Source organism: Acanthaster planci, linkage group LG09 (genome assembly GCF_054643075.1).
Source record: "Acanthaster planci isolate LZ-2023a linkage group LG09, COTS_SCS, whole genome shotgun sequence".
NCBI classification, from domain to species: Eukaryota; Metazoa; Echinodermata; class Asteroidea; order Valvatida; family Acanthasteridae; genus Acanthaster; species Acanthaster planci.
Genome location: NC_141785.1, coordinates 4,444,259 through 4,463,609, shown reverse-complemented (window position 1 = coordinate 4,463,609; position 19,351 = coordinate 4,444,259). Strand labels below are relative to the sequence as shown.

Genomic DNA, 19,351 nt, shown 5'->3' with positions numbered 1-19,351 from the left:
TTGAAGCGGCAATGTTCGGCCTTCTATACCGGGACGCCATTTTTGTTTTTAATTCTAGGCCAAGTGGCGTCATGAACTGATTTGATATCAATAAAAGGCTCAAACAAAGCTTGAAATCAGGAGAAACAATCAAAAACATACGCATTGCCAAACAAATATGACCACAGCAGCGAAGTAATTCAGGCGTGGCCTTGGGCAGACAAGACCGAAGTAGAAGTTGCGAGCCGAACGAAATCTTACGATGATTAGTTTAAGAACGCAAGGCGTAAGTTGATAGGCCTATATTTAAAACTGTAATGAGTTCGATCGAATAGTTTTCTCACATGCGATGGTAACAAGTCATCATGTGCAAGTCCAAGTCAAGTCACAAGTTAGTCAACAACCGATAGTTACAAGTCAAGTCACGAGTCACAAAAATAGCGACTTGAGTTCCACTCGAGTTCAAGTCAAGTGACTCGAGTCTACAACTCTTGTTTTCATAGTAACCATGTGGTATGATATCACTCATGTTTACAATGATCTGAATGATATAAATAACGTCACCCCAAGCGAAGTTATTATTACTTCTGTTAAAGCCGGTGGTAATAGGCACGCCAAGTCATATGGAGGGCTTATTAGAGTGAACGTTTTGAGTTTTCACACTTTTCGTTGTCGGGGTTGTTATCTATTCAACATCGCAGAGGAGACCAACTCAAGGCTTAACAATCAATTCGGTTCCAGCATCATGCCCTCCTACGCACGTCTTTCATGTTACGGCCCCTTTCAGGGAAGTTAATGCGAGGCATCATTTGTGTGATTACAATGCAGTTCTCCATCAGAGATCCAGTCCCTTTTCATGGAGGTCCCGAGAGTTTGCTCTGGAATGCTCCTTCGGATAGAAGGGGGCATCTCCCCCTATAGAACACAGTCACGTGGCGAAAAACAAGTTTTCAGGGATCAACTAAACTGGCAGCGGTGCAGTTTCAAAAGTTACCTAAAACACCTTCATGAAATCGCGATAAACTTGACTTACTTCCAAGTACTGTCTCAAACTGCAAACTCGTAAGTTTGCCGGTAGAAAACACTCCCGAAAGGAGCTTGCTATATCTGTGACAGATAACTTGAAGTTTTTGTACAGATTAGATCTTTTTGGTTTGCAAGATACAGATCCTAGGAATCTGAATCCCAGAGCGGATCGTCTAAAAATAACCAGCCCGACGTAGGAAACGTCACTGGGAGAATCAGTGTAAAGAATATAATCGGCCATACCGTTCTCTGGCTTCAGTGATTAGAGAGAAGGGAAGGATATGAGAGTCGGAACTTTGGAAAGAACGGAAAAGGTTGTGCAGGCCATTTTGCTTGCGATGCGGGACAATGTAAAAATTGTTCAGTTATCTACCAAGCGTTTCCAAGCATGTCTTACTTGTACTGAAAGATGCGTTCGTTCCTTAAATATCCTACGTCTTCAATCGCAGCTTTGTTAGTCTGTGCAAGGGACGGAGGACTGCCAAGCCTTCTGGTCAGTCGTGCGGAATATCATTAGTGGGATTAGTTTGAGTCATTGTTGAGGCATAGGCCTGAAAAGTATCCCTAAAGAACCGGGTCTGAATGGAACGATGAAGCTTGCATCATTGCTAAAATGCACTCACCCATTCCCTAGCAGGGGTGTGCGTATCTCTTTGCCTACCCTTCCATAAGTAAGAAAACTTTCAGCTAAAAAATGTAGGACAAAATGAGCCGAATAAATTAAAGTTTAGTTTCCATTACCCACAGAGTCACAAATGGACAAACAAAGCAACGTATCAGCCCCCCTTTTGGTAATGTTAGTCCCATTTCCCCCACGTATGATACACCTACTCGACGGAGACATGTAAATGACATGTAAATAACCAGCCACCATCCCTAATCCTCTAACAAAAGTGCTGTTTGTTTCCAGGCAAGATCGTCAGGCGCTACACTGGTCTCTCACTTAGGTGTGGTCACTTAAATACCCAATACCGACCGGGTCTGAGATCAGTTCTCAAGAGTGTTGAGACAGAGAAGGACGATGGCGTCAACGACCAGCCTGAAAAGGTTTGCATTCGTCTTTCGTGTTCTTTGAAAAATTTATTTGTAGGATTATTTTACTGAGAGAAAAATGTTTTGTATTTGACACCATTTCCTTGGTTATATACTAAGTCCCTGCAGCGTTAATATTAGTTTGGAGCGAATTTCATACCTAGCCCCTGACTGCCACAATTCTTGTTGACTATCGTGAAAAAAAATCAACTTCACCCTCTGTGTTAAAGCTATTCCCCTCAGTACCCCTAAACTCCCTTCTTTGTTGAATAATCCCTCTGAAATTAACAGGAGGCCCCCCTATTTTGAAAACTTGGTGATGTTATGACGCTCAAAAAGTATGATGGTTTCGTATTGAATTCTGAGCATTCGAAGTAGGGGTCTATATCGGAGGTACATTTTGTGTGCTTCCATAATGCATTTAGACCCGGTCTCAATCGTGTAACATTTTGGCAAGCTGTGGTAGACATTTTGACATTTTTTGTGCTGACATGGCTAGCCATAGTTTTGCCAGACACTGGCATTAGGCAAAAAATCCAGCTTGATAAAGAGTGGGTGGAATGGGTTGCGACGGGGTGTGTGTCAGGCGGGGGGGGGGGAGGTGCCAAGCCTCATACTTAAAGTCGGGTTGGCGTGTAGGGCTATCCTATCCGACCATTCGGTTCATTGGTGACTTAATTATCTGATAATAGCTCAGTTGTAGGCACACCAACTGATAAAATTGATCAAAGTTACTCATACAAAATGTATTACTCGCCCTATTATTTTTCAAGAGGACTTTACTGTATCAACTTGTACACAGATATTGCCTGCTTGAAGTGGTGTAGTAAAACTAGGCTCTCTAGGTGATCCACGGAGCATTGTACATTTTCCCAAGGGAAGCCAAAGGAAGTCACCATGCCGCTATTTGTGGGCAAAATATCCAACAGACAGGTCCATTGACACTAGAATTACGTAACAGCTTAGTTAGCATAATGCTTAAAATAATGATTCCTGGGTATGTTTCCCCCTCGTGGCCAAAGGTGTTGAATCACTTTTTCGTAATACACTGTAGTCTGTAATATTGTTTAAAAAACTAAGAGTCAACTTTTTATGGATCGTTTGGCAATTAGTGACTTTCTGGGGATTGGACGCGTAGGTGTAGGCCCAAACATGTTTACAGAGTTATGGCATAGAGGAAGGTATCGCAAGCGTGCATTTAATTGTTGTAAACAGTGTTTAAAATTTTTTTGGAATATATGTAGTAAATTTACAACGACTACTTAATTTCCTGCCAAAACTTAATCTTTTACTTGAATGAAAATGAGCTCACTTCAACGTGTTCACAATGCAGGTAAGCCTCGCTAATTATCGGGCCACGTGTAATTATCAACCAATTTGGAGGCATAGTACGCGTATAAGACAGCTTTTTGTGGTGGCCTGTTAGCTGCGGTGACCAGTCGGAAAAAGAATACTGATAAGCGTACGTAGGTTCACTTTACTGACCAACAGGTCTATATTAACTGCCAACAACATTCCGTCGCTTTAATGTACAATGTAAAGATAATTTTTTCACAATTTCTGATTATTTTTCACAATTGAAGGACCCTCTTTATTGCTGGTTTATTCATCCTAATGATGGTGAGTGGCGTGATGTCCGGAGGCAACAAAACTGCAGGTAGGCGTGTGTTCCATGCAGGCTTCGTCGAGAAACGCGCACAGATCATTGCAATATTTAACCGTAGCTGATTTCCGCCATCATTTGTAAAAGTCATGTATTTTACACACAACCTGGCTCGCTGACCTGGCAAGCTCCTATCGTCTATAGATCTATAGGTCGCCCTGTTTGCGACAATGGACACTAATGTGACGTAATGTGCCTCGGTGATGCGCAGGTAATTTAAGATGTAGTGCGCACTGCGTCCTTAAATTTTGTTTTTAAAAAATGAAACTAGTGTTAGCCAAAACACAAAAGTGCCATTTCAAGGAAATCGTTGAAATATTTTTTATTACATGTACATGGTCCCTTTAAAAAGTCAACTCATTTAATGTTAACCAAAAGTGGTGATCACGAGTTGAAGTTGGGAAGCTTGGAAAGAGCGATAAACATGTCAGATGTTCAGGCAGTATCTGAATATTCATGAGTATGGGTTCAAAATTTGACGTTTTCTTTTGGGGGGACAGGAGGAATAGTTCCAGTGACTTGGACCGCTACCAGACGTACATATTCATATAAGTTTTCATAATGAACGTCCTTGCGGTTGTGATGAAGGCCTTTAAGTGTCAATTACGCGCTTGAACGGCGTAACCTCCAAGGCAATTTTGAACATAATGTAGTGTCATACGTTTTTCATATCAGTTTGGATTCTGTTGATCATTGACAGAAATCCCAGATCCTGTTGGTGTGAAAGGAGCTGGCGATTCGGAGGCCGGTCGGCTGGTAAATGACTTGATGGCGGGCTATGGACCTGGCTTTGTCCGGCCTGTTATGGACTCAAACACTCCGACAGTTGTGGAATACAGGGTGCTCATTCACGAACTTATTGAACTGGTAAGAACTCTCCAACTGGGTGTGGTTTCATCATTCGTTTGATCTGTGAAGGGATTCGTGCTGTTGGAAATTATCCGAAAATGACAAATCGGTTGAAGTATTTGAGAGAACAAAACAACTCACGATCCCACTCATTGTGTGCTTTCGTTTCTCGAAACGATAAAAGCAATCGTTTTGGCAACACATTTTCCCCCTGTGGGTCAAACTAATGTCGTTATATCTGTCTTTCTTTCAGAGCACCCAAGCCCAAACAATCGCCATCAAAGCTAACCTTCGGGTGGTAAGCATCTTATGGAAGGAGAGACCGACTCTCCTTAATTCTTTATTATACACATCGCCTAGCTTATTGTACAAACCAAAATTTGGCACCCCCAGTCCTTAATCCTCCAACTGTGACTGAGGATTGTGGACTGATGGAACTGGGTTCGTATCAATAATCAGCATTCTTGCACGTTTCAAGCTGCCTTTTCTACAATTCACAACAGGTAAAAAGGGGAAAGAGTTCCATATACGGATGCCACTTGACAGCCTGTGCACAAACCCTATGAGACTGGCCTAAAAAATTCCAAGTTTTTTTCCCAGTAAAACGACTTTGTATTTTCCCTCCTAAATTAAACTTTTCTGGAAATGCTTTTGCTTTCTGGTGGCTATTAAGTCACAGTCACTGTAGGGAAGAATAACTGGCTTCTCTTCCCCAAAGGGGTGCTCAGACATAGCTTGAGGCCCCCCTCTGTGTTCTCATGGTTTACTTTCTGAAGAAAAAACCTAGTACAACAGGCCTTTCGAATTCGAAGCCCAGTCGAAGATGTTGTTGCAGTTGAATCCATGCCCAGAATAATGTATTCTAGAAGAAGTAATATGTCTTGCCATGTTTTTGTCTGACTTGTCACTAGTCTTGGACGGACGAGTTTCTGCAGTGGGAGCCCAGCGAGTATGGAAACACTACTCGAATCCTCATCCCAATTACTTCACTTTGGCAACCGGACATCACCCTCCTGAGAAAGTAAGTCAATGCCAGGGTAAATGGTAACTTTCCTTAAACCTGGCCTCCCTGTTTTGGTGTATCAAGCGTGTAAATTACAAGAAATTATTCCAATAACGTATTACGTCTGACTTCAAATGTCTATATCTGCCTCGAGTAGAAGCACCCACTCAACGGTTGAAAAGAGCCATATTGGTCGGAGTGCTCATTTTGTTGGTAGCGATGCGACCGTAACGCTTGGTTTCAAAGTCGTTTGTGAACCAGCGAAGTGCAGTTCCGACCAAAGGAGCCTCCGTTGCTGAGGAAATTGTGTCTTCTTTACGTCTTGCTCGAGGTTCACAATGGTTGCGTGGGTGGTTTTCCTTGTAAATTGTTTTTTTTTTAATGTTTCATTCTTTTAACAGTATTAATGAGGGTTATGAGATCACGAAACCAACGTCTGTTCGGGTCAACTCGACTGGACACGTCTCGTGGTACACACCGGCCTTTCTCTCCAGTTCATGTGACGTAAACATCAAATACTTCCCCTTCGACGTCCAGAGGTGCGAGATGAGATTTAGCTCTTGGAGCTTCACCATCGAAGACGTCGACCTGCAGGTGGCCAATGGAAGTGACGCTCGACAATTAAGGTCAGAGGAGGAATCGCGACATACAGTTTTGAGGAAATGGACGGTTATGTGCGTTTTGGAAACTGTTAAAACCTCATTCTGTTGGAATGAACAAGTTAAAAATCCATTTCACCTGGCCTGAAGTTTCAACCAGGGAGCGAAATATTTACTCAGAAGGAGTAAATCTTTACCCTGTAGAATTTATAGAGAATGAAAGTTAATGACTAAACAACGGTAAAAGTGTTAAATTCGAAGTTTGTATGCCGTAACCTGTTCACAGAATTAGCTGGATAAAATAACGTGTAAATTGTATTTTGGCAGCTATACGGAGAACGGAATATGGGACCTTGTGGAGGTTCAAACAGCCAGGGAGGTGAACTCCTATTCTGCGGGGGACTACCCAGAGGTGTCTTACACCTTTGTGCTGAGGAGACGATCCGCGTACTACTACACGAATGTCATCATACCCTTCTTGTTCCTGTCTTTGATGTGTAATCTCATTTTCCTTCTGCCTCCTGACGGCAAAGACGCCAAAGTTGCGCTAATTATAACTACTCTCCTGGCTCTGGTCGTCTTCCTCCAGATTGTTGCTGGTGTCATGCCGCCCGTTGGAGAGACCCCCATTCTTGGTAAGAGAAATTATGACGATTCGCTGCAAGAGTAGATGGGAAAGTGTATAAGGTTGAGGGCGGCAGATTCTCTGACGCATTCCAATCGGTTCGCTAGGATAACCGGAATGGATGGCTAATCATGGAGCTAATCAGAAAGGAGAGCTCCAAGTCGACGCATGAAATGGATCGCAAACCTAAGGCCGTCACACTCTCTTCAACATCACTCTTTGTTATGGAGTTAATAGACAGAATGCTAGCAGTGCATGCATGTATAATGTATTGGCATTTTTGCAAACCTGAAACACTTGAACTGGAATAAGATTGTCCAAGCTATAATCTCCGTGTTCTCGTTGTCTTTTACAGCGAGCTACTTCCTGGCTCTCATCATTCTCGTCTGCATCTCCATTGTCGTCATGATCTTCATATACGCCGTTCAGCACGGAAGCAATCAGCCGCCTCGCTGGTTTCGTCGGCTGGTGCTGGGCTTCATGGCCAAGGCGGTGTGCATGTACGACAGCGCGATGGCTGGCTACGCTGAGAAGGAGGATCTCACCAAGGAAGAGCTCTACACCGTGGAGACCAACGCCAACACGGAACGCGCCAAGACTAGGCCGCCGCTGGAGCTGCCGCAGGGCCTGCTGAATGACGTCACCTTCCTGCGCAAGAAGGCAGAGGCTCAAGACCTGAGCGACTTCTTTGCCTCACAGTGGCGGTACGCCAGCCGAGTCATCGATCGCTGGATGCTGATCATCAGCCTGATGGTGTGGGCTCTGGCTACCATCATTCTGCTGGCGTTGAGTAATAGTGGCGAATAAACTTCCTATACTTGGCTTGAGACTTAGAGACGCAAACAGACTTTTTAAGAGCTGTGAGCGTGCGCGCGTTATTCTGAGCATGCGTGAATATTTCCAAGCACGAGGACTGGTATGTCTGCTCCAACCCCATCTCAAAGTACCCTGTCAAATTGACTCACAATGACCAAGTCATTGAGTGGCCAATTTACTCACAAAAATTTATATTTGGATCTTAATGAGAGTAGATAGTCTGACACGAAATGTGGGATCTTTTGTCACTGATCAGTTCCCTACATCTTGTAATAATACAACTAACAGGTCGGAATTTACTCTGTTGGACTTTCAGCAAGTTTATGGTTCATCTTGTGTTTCTGGGAATTGGATGTAAGTTATGAACCACGAAATTTCTTTTTTAAATTTATCGGAATACGTTAAAGAAAAAACTAATGTACTTAACGACATGTCTTCAATCACTTCCTATGCAGACCTGCTATAACTTACGTTTAAAGCTTCTCAGTCAAAACGAAGTTGACCTCTTATGAGTAAACTGGTAATTAACACTAAGCGCATGTATACCTTTGATTTATATAAGCATTTATAATTTAGGGATCTATGGTGTTTTTATGTTGTCAAAATATCCTTGACAAAATGTTTTTAAAGGTTCAGCTTTTTTACCGATGAGCAATCTTTTATATTGGTTCACCTGCTGAGGTTTTACACTTGTAGAGCATTTTTTAGTGTTAATCTGCTGGGAAGAATGGAGCATTTACGCAAAAATTCTACAGTAACCCGTCTTTGTACATGTATTATACAATTCAGTGTTGCATCATTTGACGATTAGTGCGTGCAACCTTGTTTGGACATAGCGTGGCAAATTGCTCGCTCTAAATGAAGAGACTCGTAGACAAAGTCGGTGACCAGTGAATGACTTTTTGTTCATGAAAGTTAAGGGTTAATCCTCCAAGAGTGAAATGAGGTTTATTGAAATGCAATGTGGTATTTTTAATTGCCAGTATCTGATTGGGATTTCCTTTCTGTTGGAATTTCAGCGAATAAGTTGGTCAGCTGATGTCAATGGCATGAGGTAAAGTGTGATATTGGAACATTCCATTTTTAATAACATAACACTTTCAGAATGCAGTAATCGAGCAATTAGTGTTTGTAAATGGAACGAACTTGAAACCTTTTTTTCAAATATGACATTGTCAGTTTTGCTCGTACAGACCGTTGCTAAAAGCCCAGAGCATAATGACTAAAATTGCTGGTGATTGATATACGCTTACGTACATTTTAGTTGCCTTTGCAATGATTGTGGAGATTTAATGTTTAAATCGTGACTAACTTACCTTGTGGCTGTTTCCACTTTTTAATCGGTATGCCGTCCATTTTTACTACATTTATAATTACATATATTGATGAACTTGTTGAAATTCGTTTGTGGAGCTCTAGCACTTTTGAGGTGTTTTTCTGGGAATTCTATAGGTTATTTACGTATACTTCTGCAGTAAGCAGTATGTGCTCTTAATATGCAATGTGTTTGGTGTATAAGTTATGTCGACAATAAACTCGTGTAACTTCATTCAGTTGAATGATTATTCTGTGACGCTGTGTTTTCGTGGCGGTTCTACGAATCTGACTTTTAAAGGCCGATTGGGTTTTAACTCGGCGAGGTGAATGCTCGAAGTCTCGGTTCTCCAGCGAAGGAACATAAATCTGAGACGGACCACGATAGTCACTAAGAGCTTCGGTTGGAGGAGGACAATGTCCAGAGGACTATATTGGAATTGGCTGTGAAACTAACTTACATGCAACGAGCAAGTTATGACGGTCTTCACATTCGCCGCACTGTTTCAGAATTAATCTGAAACATCCAAGGCAATCCATTGTACACATTTTCAAGCTAAGAAATTCATCCTAATAATGGGAGAAGGAAATCTGCGCAACTAGCGGCTCAGAGGATTATTCAAAGGGCAGTGAACGGTAAGGCGCAGTCCATTGATGGGTGAACGGCGCGGGGCTGCCTGGCTTAGCCATTGTGATTGTGCGATACCCATGCAGCAGAACCATCGAACTGGCGTAGAGGTTGCTTTGTATCTACCTGCCCAGTCCTTTTCATGTTTGGTCGAAGGCAGCTTATTAACCAGTTTTTTTTTTTTTTTGGCTAAGAGTACAAGTGTTGCCAAAGAAGAGGCTTCTTGCGAATGATCGATCATGCGACAGTTCAGTTTGTTCACATAAACAAGAGACGGTTCCATTCACCGTGAGGGGTGTGAGTGTTGCACCGTTTGAGTTTCCTCGCCAAAAATAAGTTTCACAAAATGAATGCTCTTGATTTTCAAGCGATTAGTCAAATTTGCTGCGATTATAATAACTATGTTTGTGTAAATGCTAATCGACCATAGCTTTGTCGCTTCTGCCTGTTTTCGCAACATCTTCCCAGTGTTGGTATTTCCGCCTCCCTGAGTAGTAGGGAGCAGTGTGGGCGCTCTTCCCGCTCGAAATTAACCGGCCCATTGATTACCCCTTAGCCAACCTACAATCCTTGATCTTCTTGATAGCGTCTTGGAGAAGGGATTTACCACTATGTTTTTATTCCTCCGTGCTCCTACAAAGTCTGAGTCGGTTTCTTTAGACTGTGAGATTATAGACTATGGCGTTTTCAGCGAGCTGCAAAAGGTGGGTGAGCCGTAATCTTTTCTTTCATCCTAAATGGGTGTTTCTTTTTTAAGTGACATTCCCATCAGGCCTTTTCTATCTGAAACCGTGATCTTCTGATTGTTGATTGAGTTGAATAGTTATAATTCGTGGGCGACTTGGGGGTTTTTGTGACATTGCCATATTTGTTTGACCAGTTACTCAATGTTCCTCAGTTTTACAGAGTCGTTTAAGTCAATGAATCAGGTCACAAAACCAAGCAGTAAATAATGAAAGGTGTTTATATTGTCCAAATTTCCGAAGGACTATTTAGTCCGCGGCTACATCATCGCCGGGGTTAAGCCCTCGAACAGCGCAGGGAGTGTTGACTTAAACCAATCTAACATCACAGTCTTTGTAATACAATAACTGTGTATATAATACATGCATACGTCATTGTAACGTAGTGACTCGAATCGAGTCATTAGACAAAAAATCGGGTCGAATCAAATAATTGGCTAAGGCAATTCGTTTCACCAATAATTTGAACACAATGCGATAAATAAAAAAGACAAGGTCACGTTTGGCATTTAAAAATTTGCTGCTGGGTTTCTACACATTTTACTCTTGATAACAACACATGGCATGACCTTTATAAACCGGCAATGTAAGTTACTACAAATATTTTTTTTTCACAAAGAAGTTCGCTTTTATTTTTGGGATTCGAGTCTTATTAACTTCCACTAGATTCGGGTCTTCTGATGAGAGACTTGCTCGCAGTGACGCGAGTCGAATCTTGTCATTAACCCGTCGGGATTCCGGTCGAGTTGAGTCTCGGAAAAAATTGTGACTCAAGTCACTACAACTCTGAGTCGAGGCAATTCCTTTCATTGTAGCTCAGAATATGTCGACGGAGGACAATCCTGTATGAAGGTGTCCCCTTTGTAAACAATGAAACGAGCAAAGCAGGACTGTATAACTAAACTTTCCATGTTTTACAGTTTGTTTATTATTGTTGGTATTTGGTTCCTGAAGGGCGTTCTTTTTTGGTAGCTTGTTGATCCTTGTGAAGGTCAAGAACGTGACGCCAAAAGGCAATGGAACTATAGGTAGGTGTATGTTTCATGTCCAACGTTAAGCACGCTCAAATCATCTCAGTATCAACCGTTGCTGGTACCCGGCCATTATTTTCAACGCATGATGTCTTGAATGGTAGTCTACCAGCGGACTGACACCCGGTTAATTCTCCAAGCAAGCTGGTGACAAACATGCTTTAGATATAGGCGTTCTGCTCCAGAAAAACGAACCGTCTAATCAGTAAATACGGAATGTAAGATTCAAGAAGCCTCTTCACTGAAAATGGGTCACGGCCACAGTTACCGACGTAGGTGTCACACAGGAACGGTGCACCAGCCAGGAGGTTTTATAAACTAGCAAATAAAGGGAAAGGTTATGGACCTTTCTTTTATTTATAACATCAACCGCCATTTTGTGTCGGAAGCCAAAGTTTACAGACAGTTCATCCTAGCTTGGGAACATTTGCCTCAAATTACACATTTTGAAGTATCTATTATATAATGGTTTTACCATTTCCATGAGATTTGTTAACACGTTTTGAAATATTCTTTCGGTTTTGTACTCATGGTCAGCCACAGTTTTTGCCGACTACCGGTCGGCAAAAAGTGCGGTCAGGACGTAGCCAAAGAAAAGTTTATGGCACTGAATGTATTGGCTTGAAGACTTTGAGCAAGTCTAATGTGTCCATGTATATACACAAAAATCTTACCCTCAATTTTAGATCTCAGAGGAAGATGACGCAATTATACCTCATCAAGGGACGCCTCATTTATATGGCGATATTTACTAAGTTATTGATTTAACCCCTTGTGAAAAGTGTAACTGGTAACCGCAGGTGTGAAGGGAGCTAGCGATACGGAAGCCGGTCGGCTGGTAAATGACCTAATGGCGGGCTATGGACCTGGCTTTGTCCGGCCTGTTTTGGAGACAAACAACCCAACAGTTGTGGAATACAGGCTGCTCATTCACGAACTAATAGAATTGGTAAGTTTGGCCGATAAAATGTCCTAAAGCAGGGGCTGCCAACATCAACTTCGAGTTTTGCGTAAAAGTTGGGGGTGGTTATGAGCCCCTATAATTAGTTGTTAGTTTTTCTAGCAACGTAGACGCCTTTGGTGGGAACTCTACTTTTGAACGACTATGAACTTGCACGTGTTACGGTTGCATCGCTACCAACAAAATGAAATCTCCCGCTAACACGGCTCTTTTCAAGCTTTGAGGGGGTGCTTCTGCATTGGCGTAACACGGATTTTACTAGGGGGGCACAAAGGGCACGAGCATCTTATGGGGGCACCAGCCTTCAGTGGTGTGGTTTTGGTGCAAGTTTTTGTTAGCCTTGTTTAATCTCCATTCATCCGATTTTTTAGTGGGGGGAGGCACACCTGGGGGGCACCGGGAATTTGTATGGGGGGCACGTGCCCCCCATGGCTACGCCACTGTGATTCTGCTCCAGGCGGATAGCGCGGAAACGGTAGTTTTATCACACTCATCCGACAGAAAGAAGGAAAAGGTACCTGCACACACAATACAAGCACTTACTTCTAGCTCAAGCAGCCAAACTCAAACGCAGCCTATGCTCCAGTCTACACACAAAAGAGGAAAAGCCTTAACTTTCCACATGATAGTTCAACCCGCTCTGGAGTCTAGCCAAACCTTTCCCGCTTGAACTCAACAAAGGTCTGTTTTTTGGAAGTCATCTACCTCTTTATAGTTTGATAGTCTATTTATAAGAAACTCACTTCCGTAGGCGGACTACTTGAAACAAAGAAACTAGGTCAGCACTTTCTGTAAGAAGGCGCCGGTCAGCAATCGGTAAAACAGCAAAAATCAGCAAAACAGCCGAAACAGTTCAAACAGTTGTCATTTTAAAAACATTATTCCTGAAACTGGTGAAACGTCAGCCTGAATAGGCATATGCAACGACATCAAGGATTTATGCCCAATGGTAAAAATACTTCGACCCTTCATTTTACATAACTATTGAATGGAACTTTAGCAGAGAAAAACAAGAGAATTTAAACTTCCTTAAAACCTGGTTTATCACATTGTCAACACAACTTAACTACATGTATTTGTTATTACCCGTTCACTTGAACTCGAGTCGTTCTTTTCTTCTCTTTCAGAGTACCCGAGAACAAAAATTCAAAATCAATGCTCGTCTGAGAGTGGTAAGCATGTTGTGGAAGAAAGGAAGAGAATCGCTTTCCGAATGCAGGGGCGTGGCCAGGTCGGTCTGAAGGGGGGGTTTCCAAGCCGTGAAGGCATGTGCGTGCAAACGCGGAACCTTACTGGACACGAACTTCCCCCGTCCCCCAAAAATCAAGGGGGGGTCCGGGCAACGGGAACCCCGGTCAAGACCCTGGAATGTGATCGTTTTTACACTTTAATCAACATTATTGAGGTTGGAGAATATTTCCCATTTAACAACACGAGCCTACAGTTAAGAAGGAATTTTCTTAGTCTGGTTCCTGGACCTGACAAAAATCCCTGAAGTGAATACTGGTATGGTAATTCCAGCAGACATCATAGACCAAAACAGAACATGATGCAACGCAAGATGTATGACGTGATGCCTGGGATGACACTCGTGCGTGTCTGCTGATCTGTAAAAATTTTGCCAAAGTTGTAATCAGTGATCAAAAGCATCATTAGAAAGAAACGAGTAAAGCTGATAGAATCAGGAAAACGTGCAGAAATTACCGAAGAACATACAACATCATGTTTGAAATTATCTGAAATCTATACGGTGTGTGCTATCTACTCTATTTTTTGATTTACTGCAGTGCAGGAAAAAACACTCTTTCGTCCACGAGATATTTTTCCTGAATTTATTTTTGTGCTTCCGTTTGTCTAACTTTGAATCAGTCTTGGAGGGATGAATTTCTTCAATGGGAGCCCAGCGAGTATGGCGATACCAAGGTTATCTTCCTCCCGGCCTCTTCAATATGGCAGCCAGACATCACCCTAATGAGGAAGTAAGAGCCTTATTTCCAATTTTAGAGTAATAAATATTTTAATCATTGAACGAGCCTGTTGCCATGGATGTTCTGCTTCCAATGTTTGACGTTTCAATGAATTCGATTGACTTGCTTTCTTTTTATAGCGATCGAGCTACAACTGAAGTTAACCTTGATCTTCATGTAGTTGTTGTTCGATGATGACGCACGTTTTGATAAATCTGTACCCAACAGTATCGATGAAGACTTTGAAGTCATGAAACCAACTTCTGTTCGAGTCAACTCAACTGGACACGTCTCGTGGTTCACACTGGCCTTTCTCTCCAGTTCGTGTGACGTAAATGTCAGATACTTCCCCTTTGACATCCAGAGGTGCGAGATGAGATTTAGCTCCTGGAGTTATTCCATCGAAGACATCGACCTGTACCTGGCCAAGTCAAAGGACGCTCAACAAACAAGGTAAGATATCGAAGAAACTTGAAATAAAGGAAACCTGACCAGGGGGCTTCCAGAGGGAATGAGAGAGATACGGTACGGAATGAGATCCAGTGGCCGAAGGTGGTGTTGTAGTCGGGTGCATCACGTGTATGATATCGAGTGTAGGACTGCTTGAATTGAAAGGACTTTTGATGGACTCATCTTGACTCATCATGGCCTACTTGAGTAGATGAAATTAACCACCCAATTCAAGGCTGGTGAAGCAGTGGTGGTCAAGTATGTATTTTGTATCAATTGTATAATAATGATTTATTTTGATCTCTTGGCAGCTATCAAGAGAATGGTATCTGGGATCTGGTGGAAGTTCAAACAGCCAGGGAGGTGAAATCCTACATCGCGGGAGACTATCCAGAGGTGTCCTATACCTTCGTGTTGAAGAGACGATCCGAGTACTATTACACCAACGTCGTTGTACCCTTTCTGTTCCTGTCCCTGATTTGTAACCTCATTTTCCTTCTGCCTCCTGCCGGCAAAGACGCCAAAGTCACGCTGGTCATAACTAATCTTCTGGCTCTCATAGTCTTCCTCCAGATTGTTGCTGGTGTCATGCCGCCCGTTGGAGAAATCCCTGTTCTAGGTAAATGAATTTTTTAAAAGTGTTTGTTGCAAACGCAGATTACAACTTGCGTAATCTAAATTCAAAGTTTTTCTTGACATTTTCCTACATCTTTTACAGCAACCTACTTTCTGACTCTCATCATTCTCGTCTGCATCTCCATCGTCATGACGATCTTCGTGTACACTGTTCAGCACGGATCTGATCAGCCGCCTCGCTGGTTCCGTCGCGTGGTGTTGGGCTTCATGGCCAGGGCAGTGTGCATGTACGACAGCGCTGTGGCTGGCTTTGATGAGAAGGGAGTCAGTGAAAACGAAGAGCTTCAGCCACTGGAAGTGAACGCCAATAAAGATGGGGCAAACCTGCTGGCTGTCCAGATTCCGCAGTCGCTTCTGGATGACGTCGCCTACCTTCTAACAAGGTAGAATCGCAAGAGAAGGGAGACTTCTTTGTTTTGCAGTGGGAGTACGCCAGCCGGGTCATCGACCGCTGGCTGCTGATCATATCCATGACGGTGTGGGCTCTGGCTACTATCATTCTGCTGGCAGTGAGTCATGAGTAAACTCGGTATATTAGACATTATGGATTCACAAAAACGAAGTTAGCGATTCAAGATCGCCCCATGCACTTGTTTGCATGGAATTCCTTTCAGACTGGAACTATGAAAGTGAATTCAAATTTCTTAAAATCAATACGGGCGTTTCACTAAAGTGCGCCTCCAAGAGTTTGCAAAGTGTTGGCCAATTATCATGCCCGAAATCTGTCGACCCAAATGCGCGCTTCGAAAATGACAGGAAAGTTAGTTTGATATTGAACATTGGACATTCCCATTGGTTTGTACAAGGAATGTCTGAATGGCAATTCACGGTACAACGTATATGTAAATAATATCTAAAACATGAACATTTTCTGTACAAACCTATGGGAATGTCCAATGTCCAATATCAAACTAACTTTACTGTCATGTTTGTCGTCTGGATACCTGACCCAATGATTTTGACAACTCTAAGAATTAAGGATCTGGTATCACCCAATTTCCACGTGACCAAGACTGGAGGAATTCCTCCAGTTTTCCGGAAATAGCCGAAACATTCCGAAGTCGTCCCATCTATATTCGGCATGTTCGGATGGTACCGTTAATGTTCGCTTATTCCTGGCTGGGTGGGTAGGCCAGTTGTTGAACGTAAACTCCCGTACCCTATTGGCAGCTGTTGATCCTACAATATTTGACTTGACACTGAATCGAAGGTCACCTTGGCGGAAATCAATGGCAAAACGCAGAATATAATGCCCACACATATTTAGGGTGCACCACTGTAATAGAATCGAAAACACCCGGGCTCTCAACTTGCGACCCCTGACCCTTTCATCGTATTTATTTATATCCATGAGTGATGCCGAACCTAAGATTTTTTTTATCAAGAGTCGTAATAGAGAATCTTTGGGCAGGGAACCAGATTATCATGTTTGGAAAGGGTCGACAGATTTCGCGCGTTGTGATTGGCCAACGCGTTGCAAACTCCTGGAGGCGCACTATCGTGAATCGCCCGTATTGATCGCCCATTGATCTTAACAATCCGAAACTGATATTATCGCCCTCATGCGGTGAACAGACCAGCCATTTGGTTGGTGGAAATTGATATTGGACACGGAGGAAATGTACTTTGTACAGAACATCCACAGTTTTTATAGTATGTGGTTTGCGCACCTAGATGTAGGCCTATTATACAGTGGTGAAGTGGTATTGTTGCGTGACAACAGTTTTCAACAGTTTTACATAAATTATGTTTTCTGGAAAATGGCTGAATCTATGATTTTCTAGAGTGGATGTTACGGCATTTTGATAAAGGGAACTTTACAATCAATTTATCAAACGGAAAAATATTGTGGTCACGAATGAACTACGAAAAAGAAAATCAGTTGACCTATATCCGTTTCCACGGTACTTGTTGGGAGATTTAACTTACAATTATTGGTTGATTTCAGTCACATTTTCCTGTTTGAAGATCACTCACGCTAAGACTCGACTCTACACAATTTTTTTCAGTGATTAGATGGTAAATTTGATTTTGCAAATAGGGCGTCTAATACTCAGACGACACCGGATTTGTTCATCTGTTCACTATCCAAATTTGCGAATTTTACATAATTTACTTAATGATGCAATTTGATGTGGTATTGTCTTTTCAACTTGTGAGTTTTACGCTGAGTTGTTAGCAGAGACGATTGCATTTAATAAACATTAACATCATGCAGTGAAGCGGAAAGATATGAAATCCCAGGCAGTTTCGTGGTCCTCATTACGTAATATTGTCTAATGACACAAACGAGCTGGAAAGAGACCATAAATAGGGCAATTGGGGTAGAAGGACTTCCTCTTTATGGCCAGTGAGTTATATTACAATGTAATTCCGGCCTCCATCTTATCAAACTCATGATACCAAACTACTGCTTTCACCCAAAAGTTGACTGCTTGATTCTTACCCTCATCTTTAAAACTTGTTGGCTGGTAGGGGAGAATTCTGATAAAATGCTTCCTGTCGTAATTTTGCTCCAGAGAAAAATTCCGAAAAGGAAACGTCGGCAAGACTAACCAGACAGTAACAAGTAGTTTTCAAACATTAATTTCGAGTAGGAAATTACGAAAATAAATTATATAATTATAACTCAGACAGACTCTTAAAATTATCTCACAGTGTTGGAGTCATACAGGGGTTCGGTGTACTCATGGATAAATCGTTGCTGTCAGCTGTACACGTAGCTAGTCGCAACCCCTGGAGACCCGGCTATTAAAGGCCGCATCCGACTTACATGACTCCGAAGGAAGTGGCTGCAGCCAGCACTGTAGAGTCTCGTGTAATTTTAAGCCGAAACAAGTAATTCAAACACTGTCCTAACTCGAGGGACATCAAAAGTGAAACTTGGTGGCGCTTTTTAAATTCGTCGGATGAAGCACTTTCATCAAGTCTTTATACACTCTTGCAGTTGGATATTAACAAATATACTTATAAAGATTTCTTCCTTTTAGATTCGGGGGATTTTAACCCTCGAACTTCGTAGCATTCTTTTCTTTATAAATAGACAAAATAGAGTACATTTGGGAAACTTAAGCGTATTATTTGAAGCTTTAAAACAGTTCCTATGATACAAAACTTTGTACACCAGAACCACTTTATGAGACGGCGCAAAGGTTGACAACGTACGCATGTCGAAGTACTTGAAAAACATTGCCAGCAAAGAAAATCTTCTTGATCAGAAAAATGAGACAGGTGGTAGGTTTTGCGAAGGCAACATGAGGGGAGGTCGAATACACATGGAAGATCGATCGGTGTTCCGTGACGTGGAAAGTGGTGGATCGATTATATAAAAAAACCGACTGTCGGTTGAAAGGAATCGGATGCCAGCTATGCCTGACAATTTAGCGATGTAGTATGACTCCAGTGTGTCCCTGCACTACAACAACCAAATCAATATCCAAATTTGCCGCTTGCTAATGGGTGCGTCTACGCATGTTTATCTAGCGGGCGTAAAGCGGAGCCGCTTGGCTACCCTTTTCTTAGCGAAGTGGGAATGATTGTAAGTGCAGTCTGGAGGTCATGCTTTATAATTCTAAAAGTTAACAGCAAGTCATAATTAAACAATTCTTTGTTTCAAAACCAATGCAGGTTAAGGCATACATGTACTAGAAAATACATAAAAAGGGAATTCTTTGACATGATTTCATTTGAAGAGAGCGACTTACACTACTCCCAAACTGGGCACGGAGGAGTCGAAAAAAGAAAGAAGAAGCAACGTTTCGCACTATCCCACGCAAGACATGGAATAAAATATTACATTTTTGCGTCACACCAGAATGTGATTAATTAGGGGCACACAAAGTGCATGTGTAATGCTTTACTAATAGCTCGGAACAAAACATAAAACAATTTATCTTCAATCAAATAACTGTGACTTGCCTTGAAATTTTTTCGTTTCCCGGGTGATTCTGAAGGACCTTAGTGAGACATTACTAAAGATAAGCCACCCATAAGCATGAGGGATATAGCGTTTTAATGCAGCGGAAATTG

At 42.2% G+C, this 19,351-nt stretch overlaps 2 protein-coding genes across 5 annotated transcripts; both read left to right on the top strand.

Annotated features, from left to right (window-relative positions):
• The first annotated feature begins 1,921 nt into the window (after positions 1-1,921).
• On the top strand, positions 1,922-9,155 carry LOC110989055 (neuronal acetylcholine receptor subunit alpha-7-like). Of its 2 annotated transcripts, XM_022253152.2 has the most exons (8): positions 1,922-2,052; positions 3,621-3,694; positions 4,401-4,567; positions 4,803-4,847; positions 5,461-5,570; positions 5,954-6,178; positions 6,479-6,786; positions 7,132-9,155. In XM_022253152.2, the coding sequence occupies exons 1-8, from the start codon at positions 2,027-2,029 to the stop codon at positions 7,581-7,583; spliced, it is 1,407 nt and encodes a 468-aa protein (XP_022108844.2). In that variant the 5' UTR covers positions 1,922-2,026; the 3' UTR covers positions 7,584-9,155. The 2 variants fall into 2 exon arrangements, with proteins under 2 accessions (XP_022108844.2, XP_022108845.2); XM_022253153.2 differs by lacking the exon at positions 3,621-3,694 and having other exon boundaries at positions 1,981-2,052.
• Positions 9,156-10,033: 878 nt separating this feature from the next.
• On the top strand, positions 10,034-17,560 carry LOC110989050 (neuronal acetylcholine receptor subunit alpha-7-like). Of its 3 annotated transcripts, none has more exons than XM_022253146.2 (8): positions 10,034-10,238; positions 11,232-11,305; positions 12,109-12,257; positions 13,397-13,441; positions 14,139-14,248; positions 14,465-14,689; positions 14,998-15,305; positions 15,405-17,560. In XM_022253146.2, the coding sequence occupies exons 1-8, from the start codon at positions 10,213-10,215 to the stop codon at positions 15,707-15,709; spliced, it is 1,242 nt and encodes a 413-aa protein (XP_022108838.2). In that variant the 5' UTR covers positions 10,034-10,212; the 3' UTR covers positions 15,710-17,560. The 3 variants fall into 3 exon arrangements, with proteins under 3 accessions (XP_022108838.2, XP_086997829.1, XP_086997830.1); XM_087141703.1 differs by having other exon boundaries at positions 10,035-10,238; positions 12,091-12,257; XM_087141704.1 differs by lacking the exon at positions 11,232-11,305 and having other exon boundaries at positions 10,035-10,238.
• Positions 17,561-19,351: the final 1,791 nt, after the last annotated feature.

Coding starts and splice junctions, on each gene's coding strand:
- LOC110989055 (XM_022253152.2), top strand. CDS start 2,027: ATGGCGTCAACGACCAGCCTGAAAAG. Junction 2,053..3,620: donor TCAACGACCAGCCTGAAAAG/GTTTGCATTCGT, acceptor TCACAATTGAAG/GACCCTCTTTATTGCTGGTT. Junction 6,179..6,478: donor AGTGACGCTCGACAATTAAG/GTCAGAGGAGGA, acceptor GTATTTTGGCAG/CTATACGGAGAACGGAATAT.
- LOC110989050 (XM_022253146.2), top strand. CDS start 10,213: ATGGCGTTTTCAGCGAGCTGCAAAAG. Junction 14,690..14,997: donor AAGGACGCTCAACAAACAAG/GTAAGATATCGA, acceptor ATCTCTTGGCAG/CTATCAAGAGAATGGTATCT. Junction 15,306..15,404: donor TGGAGAAATCCCTGTTCTAG/GTAAATGAATTT, acceptor CATCTTTTACAG/CAACCTACTTTCTGACTCTC.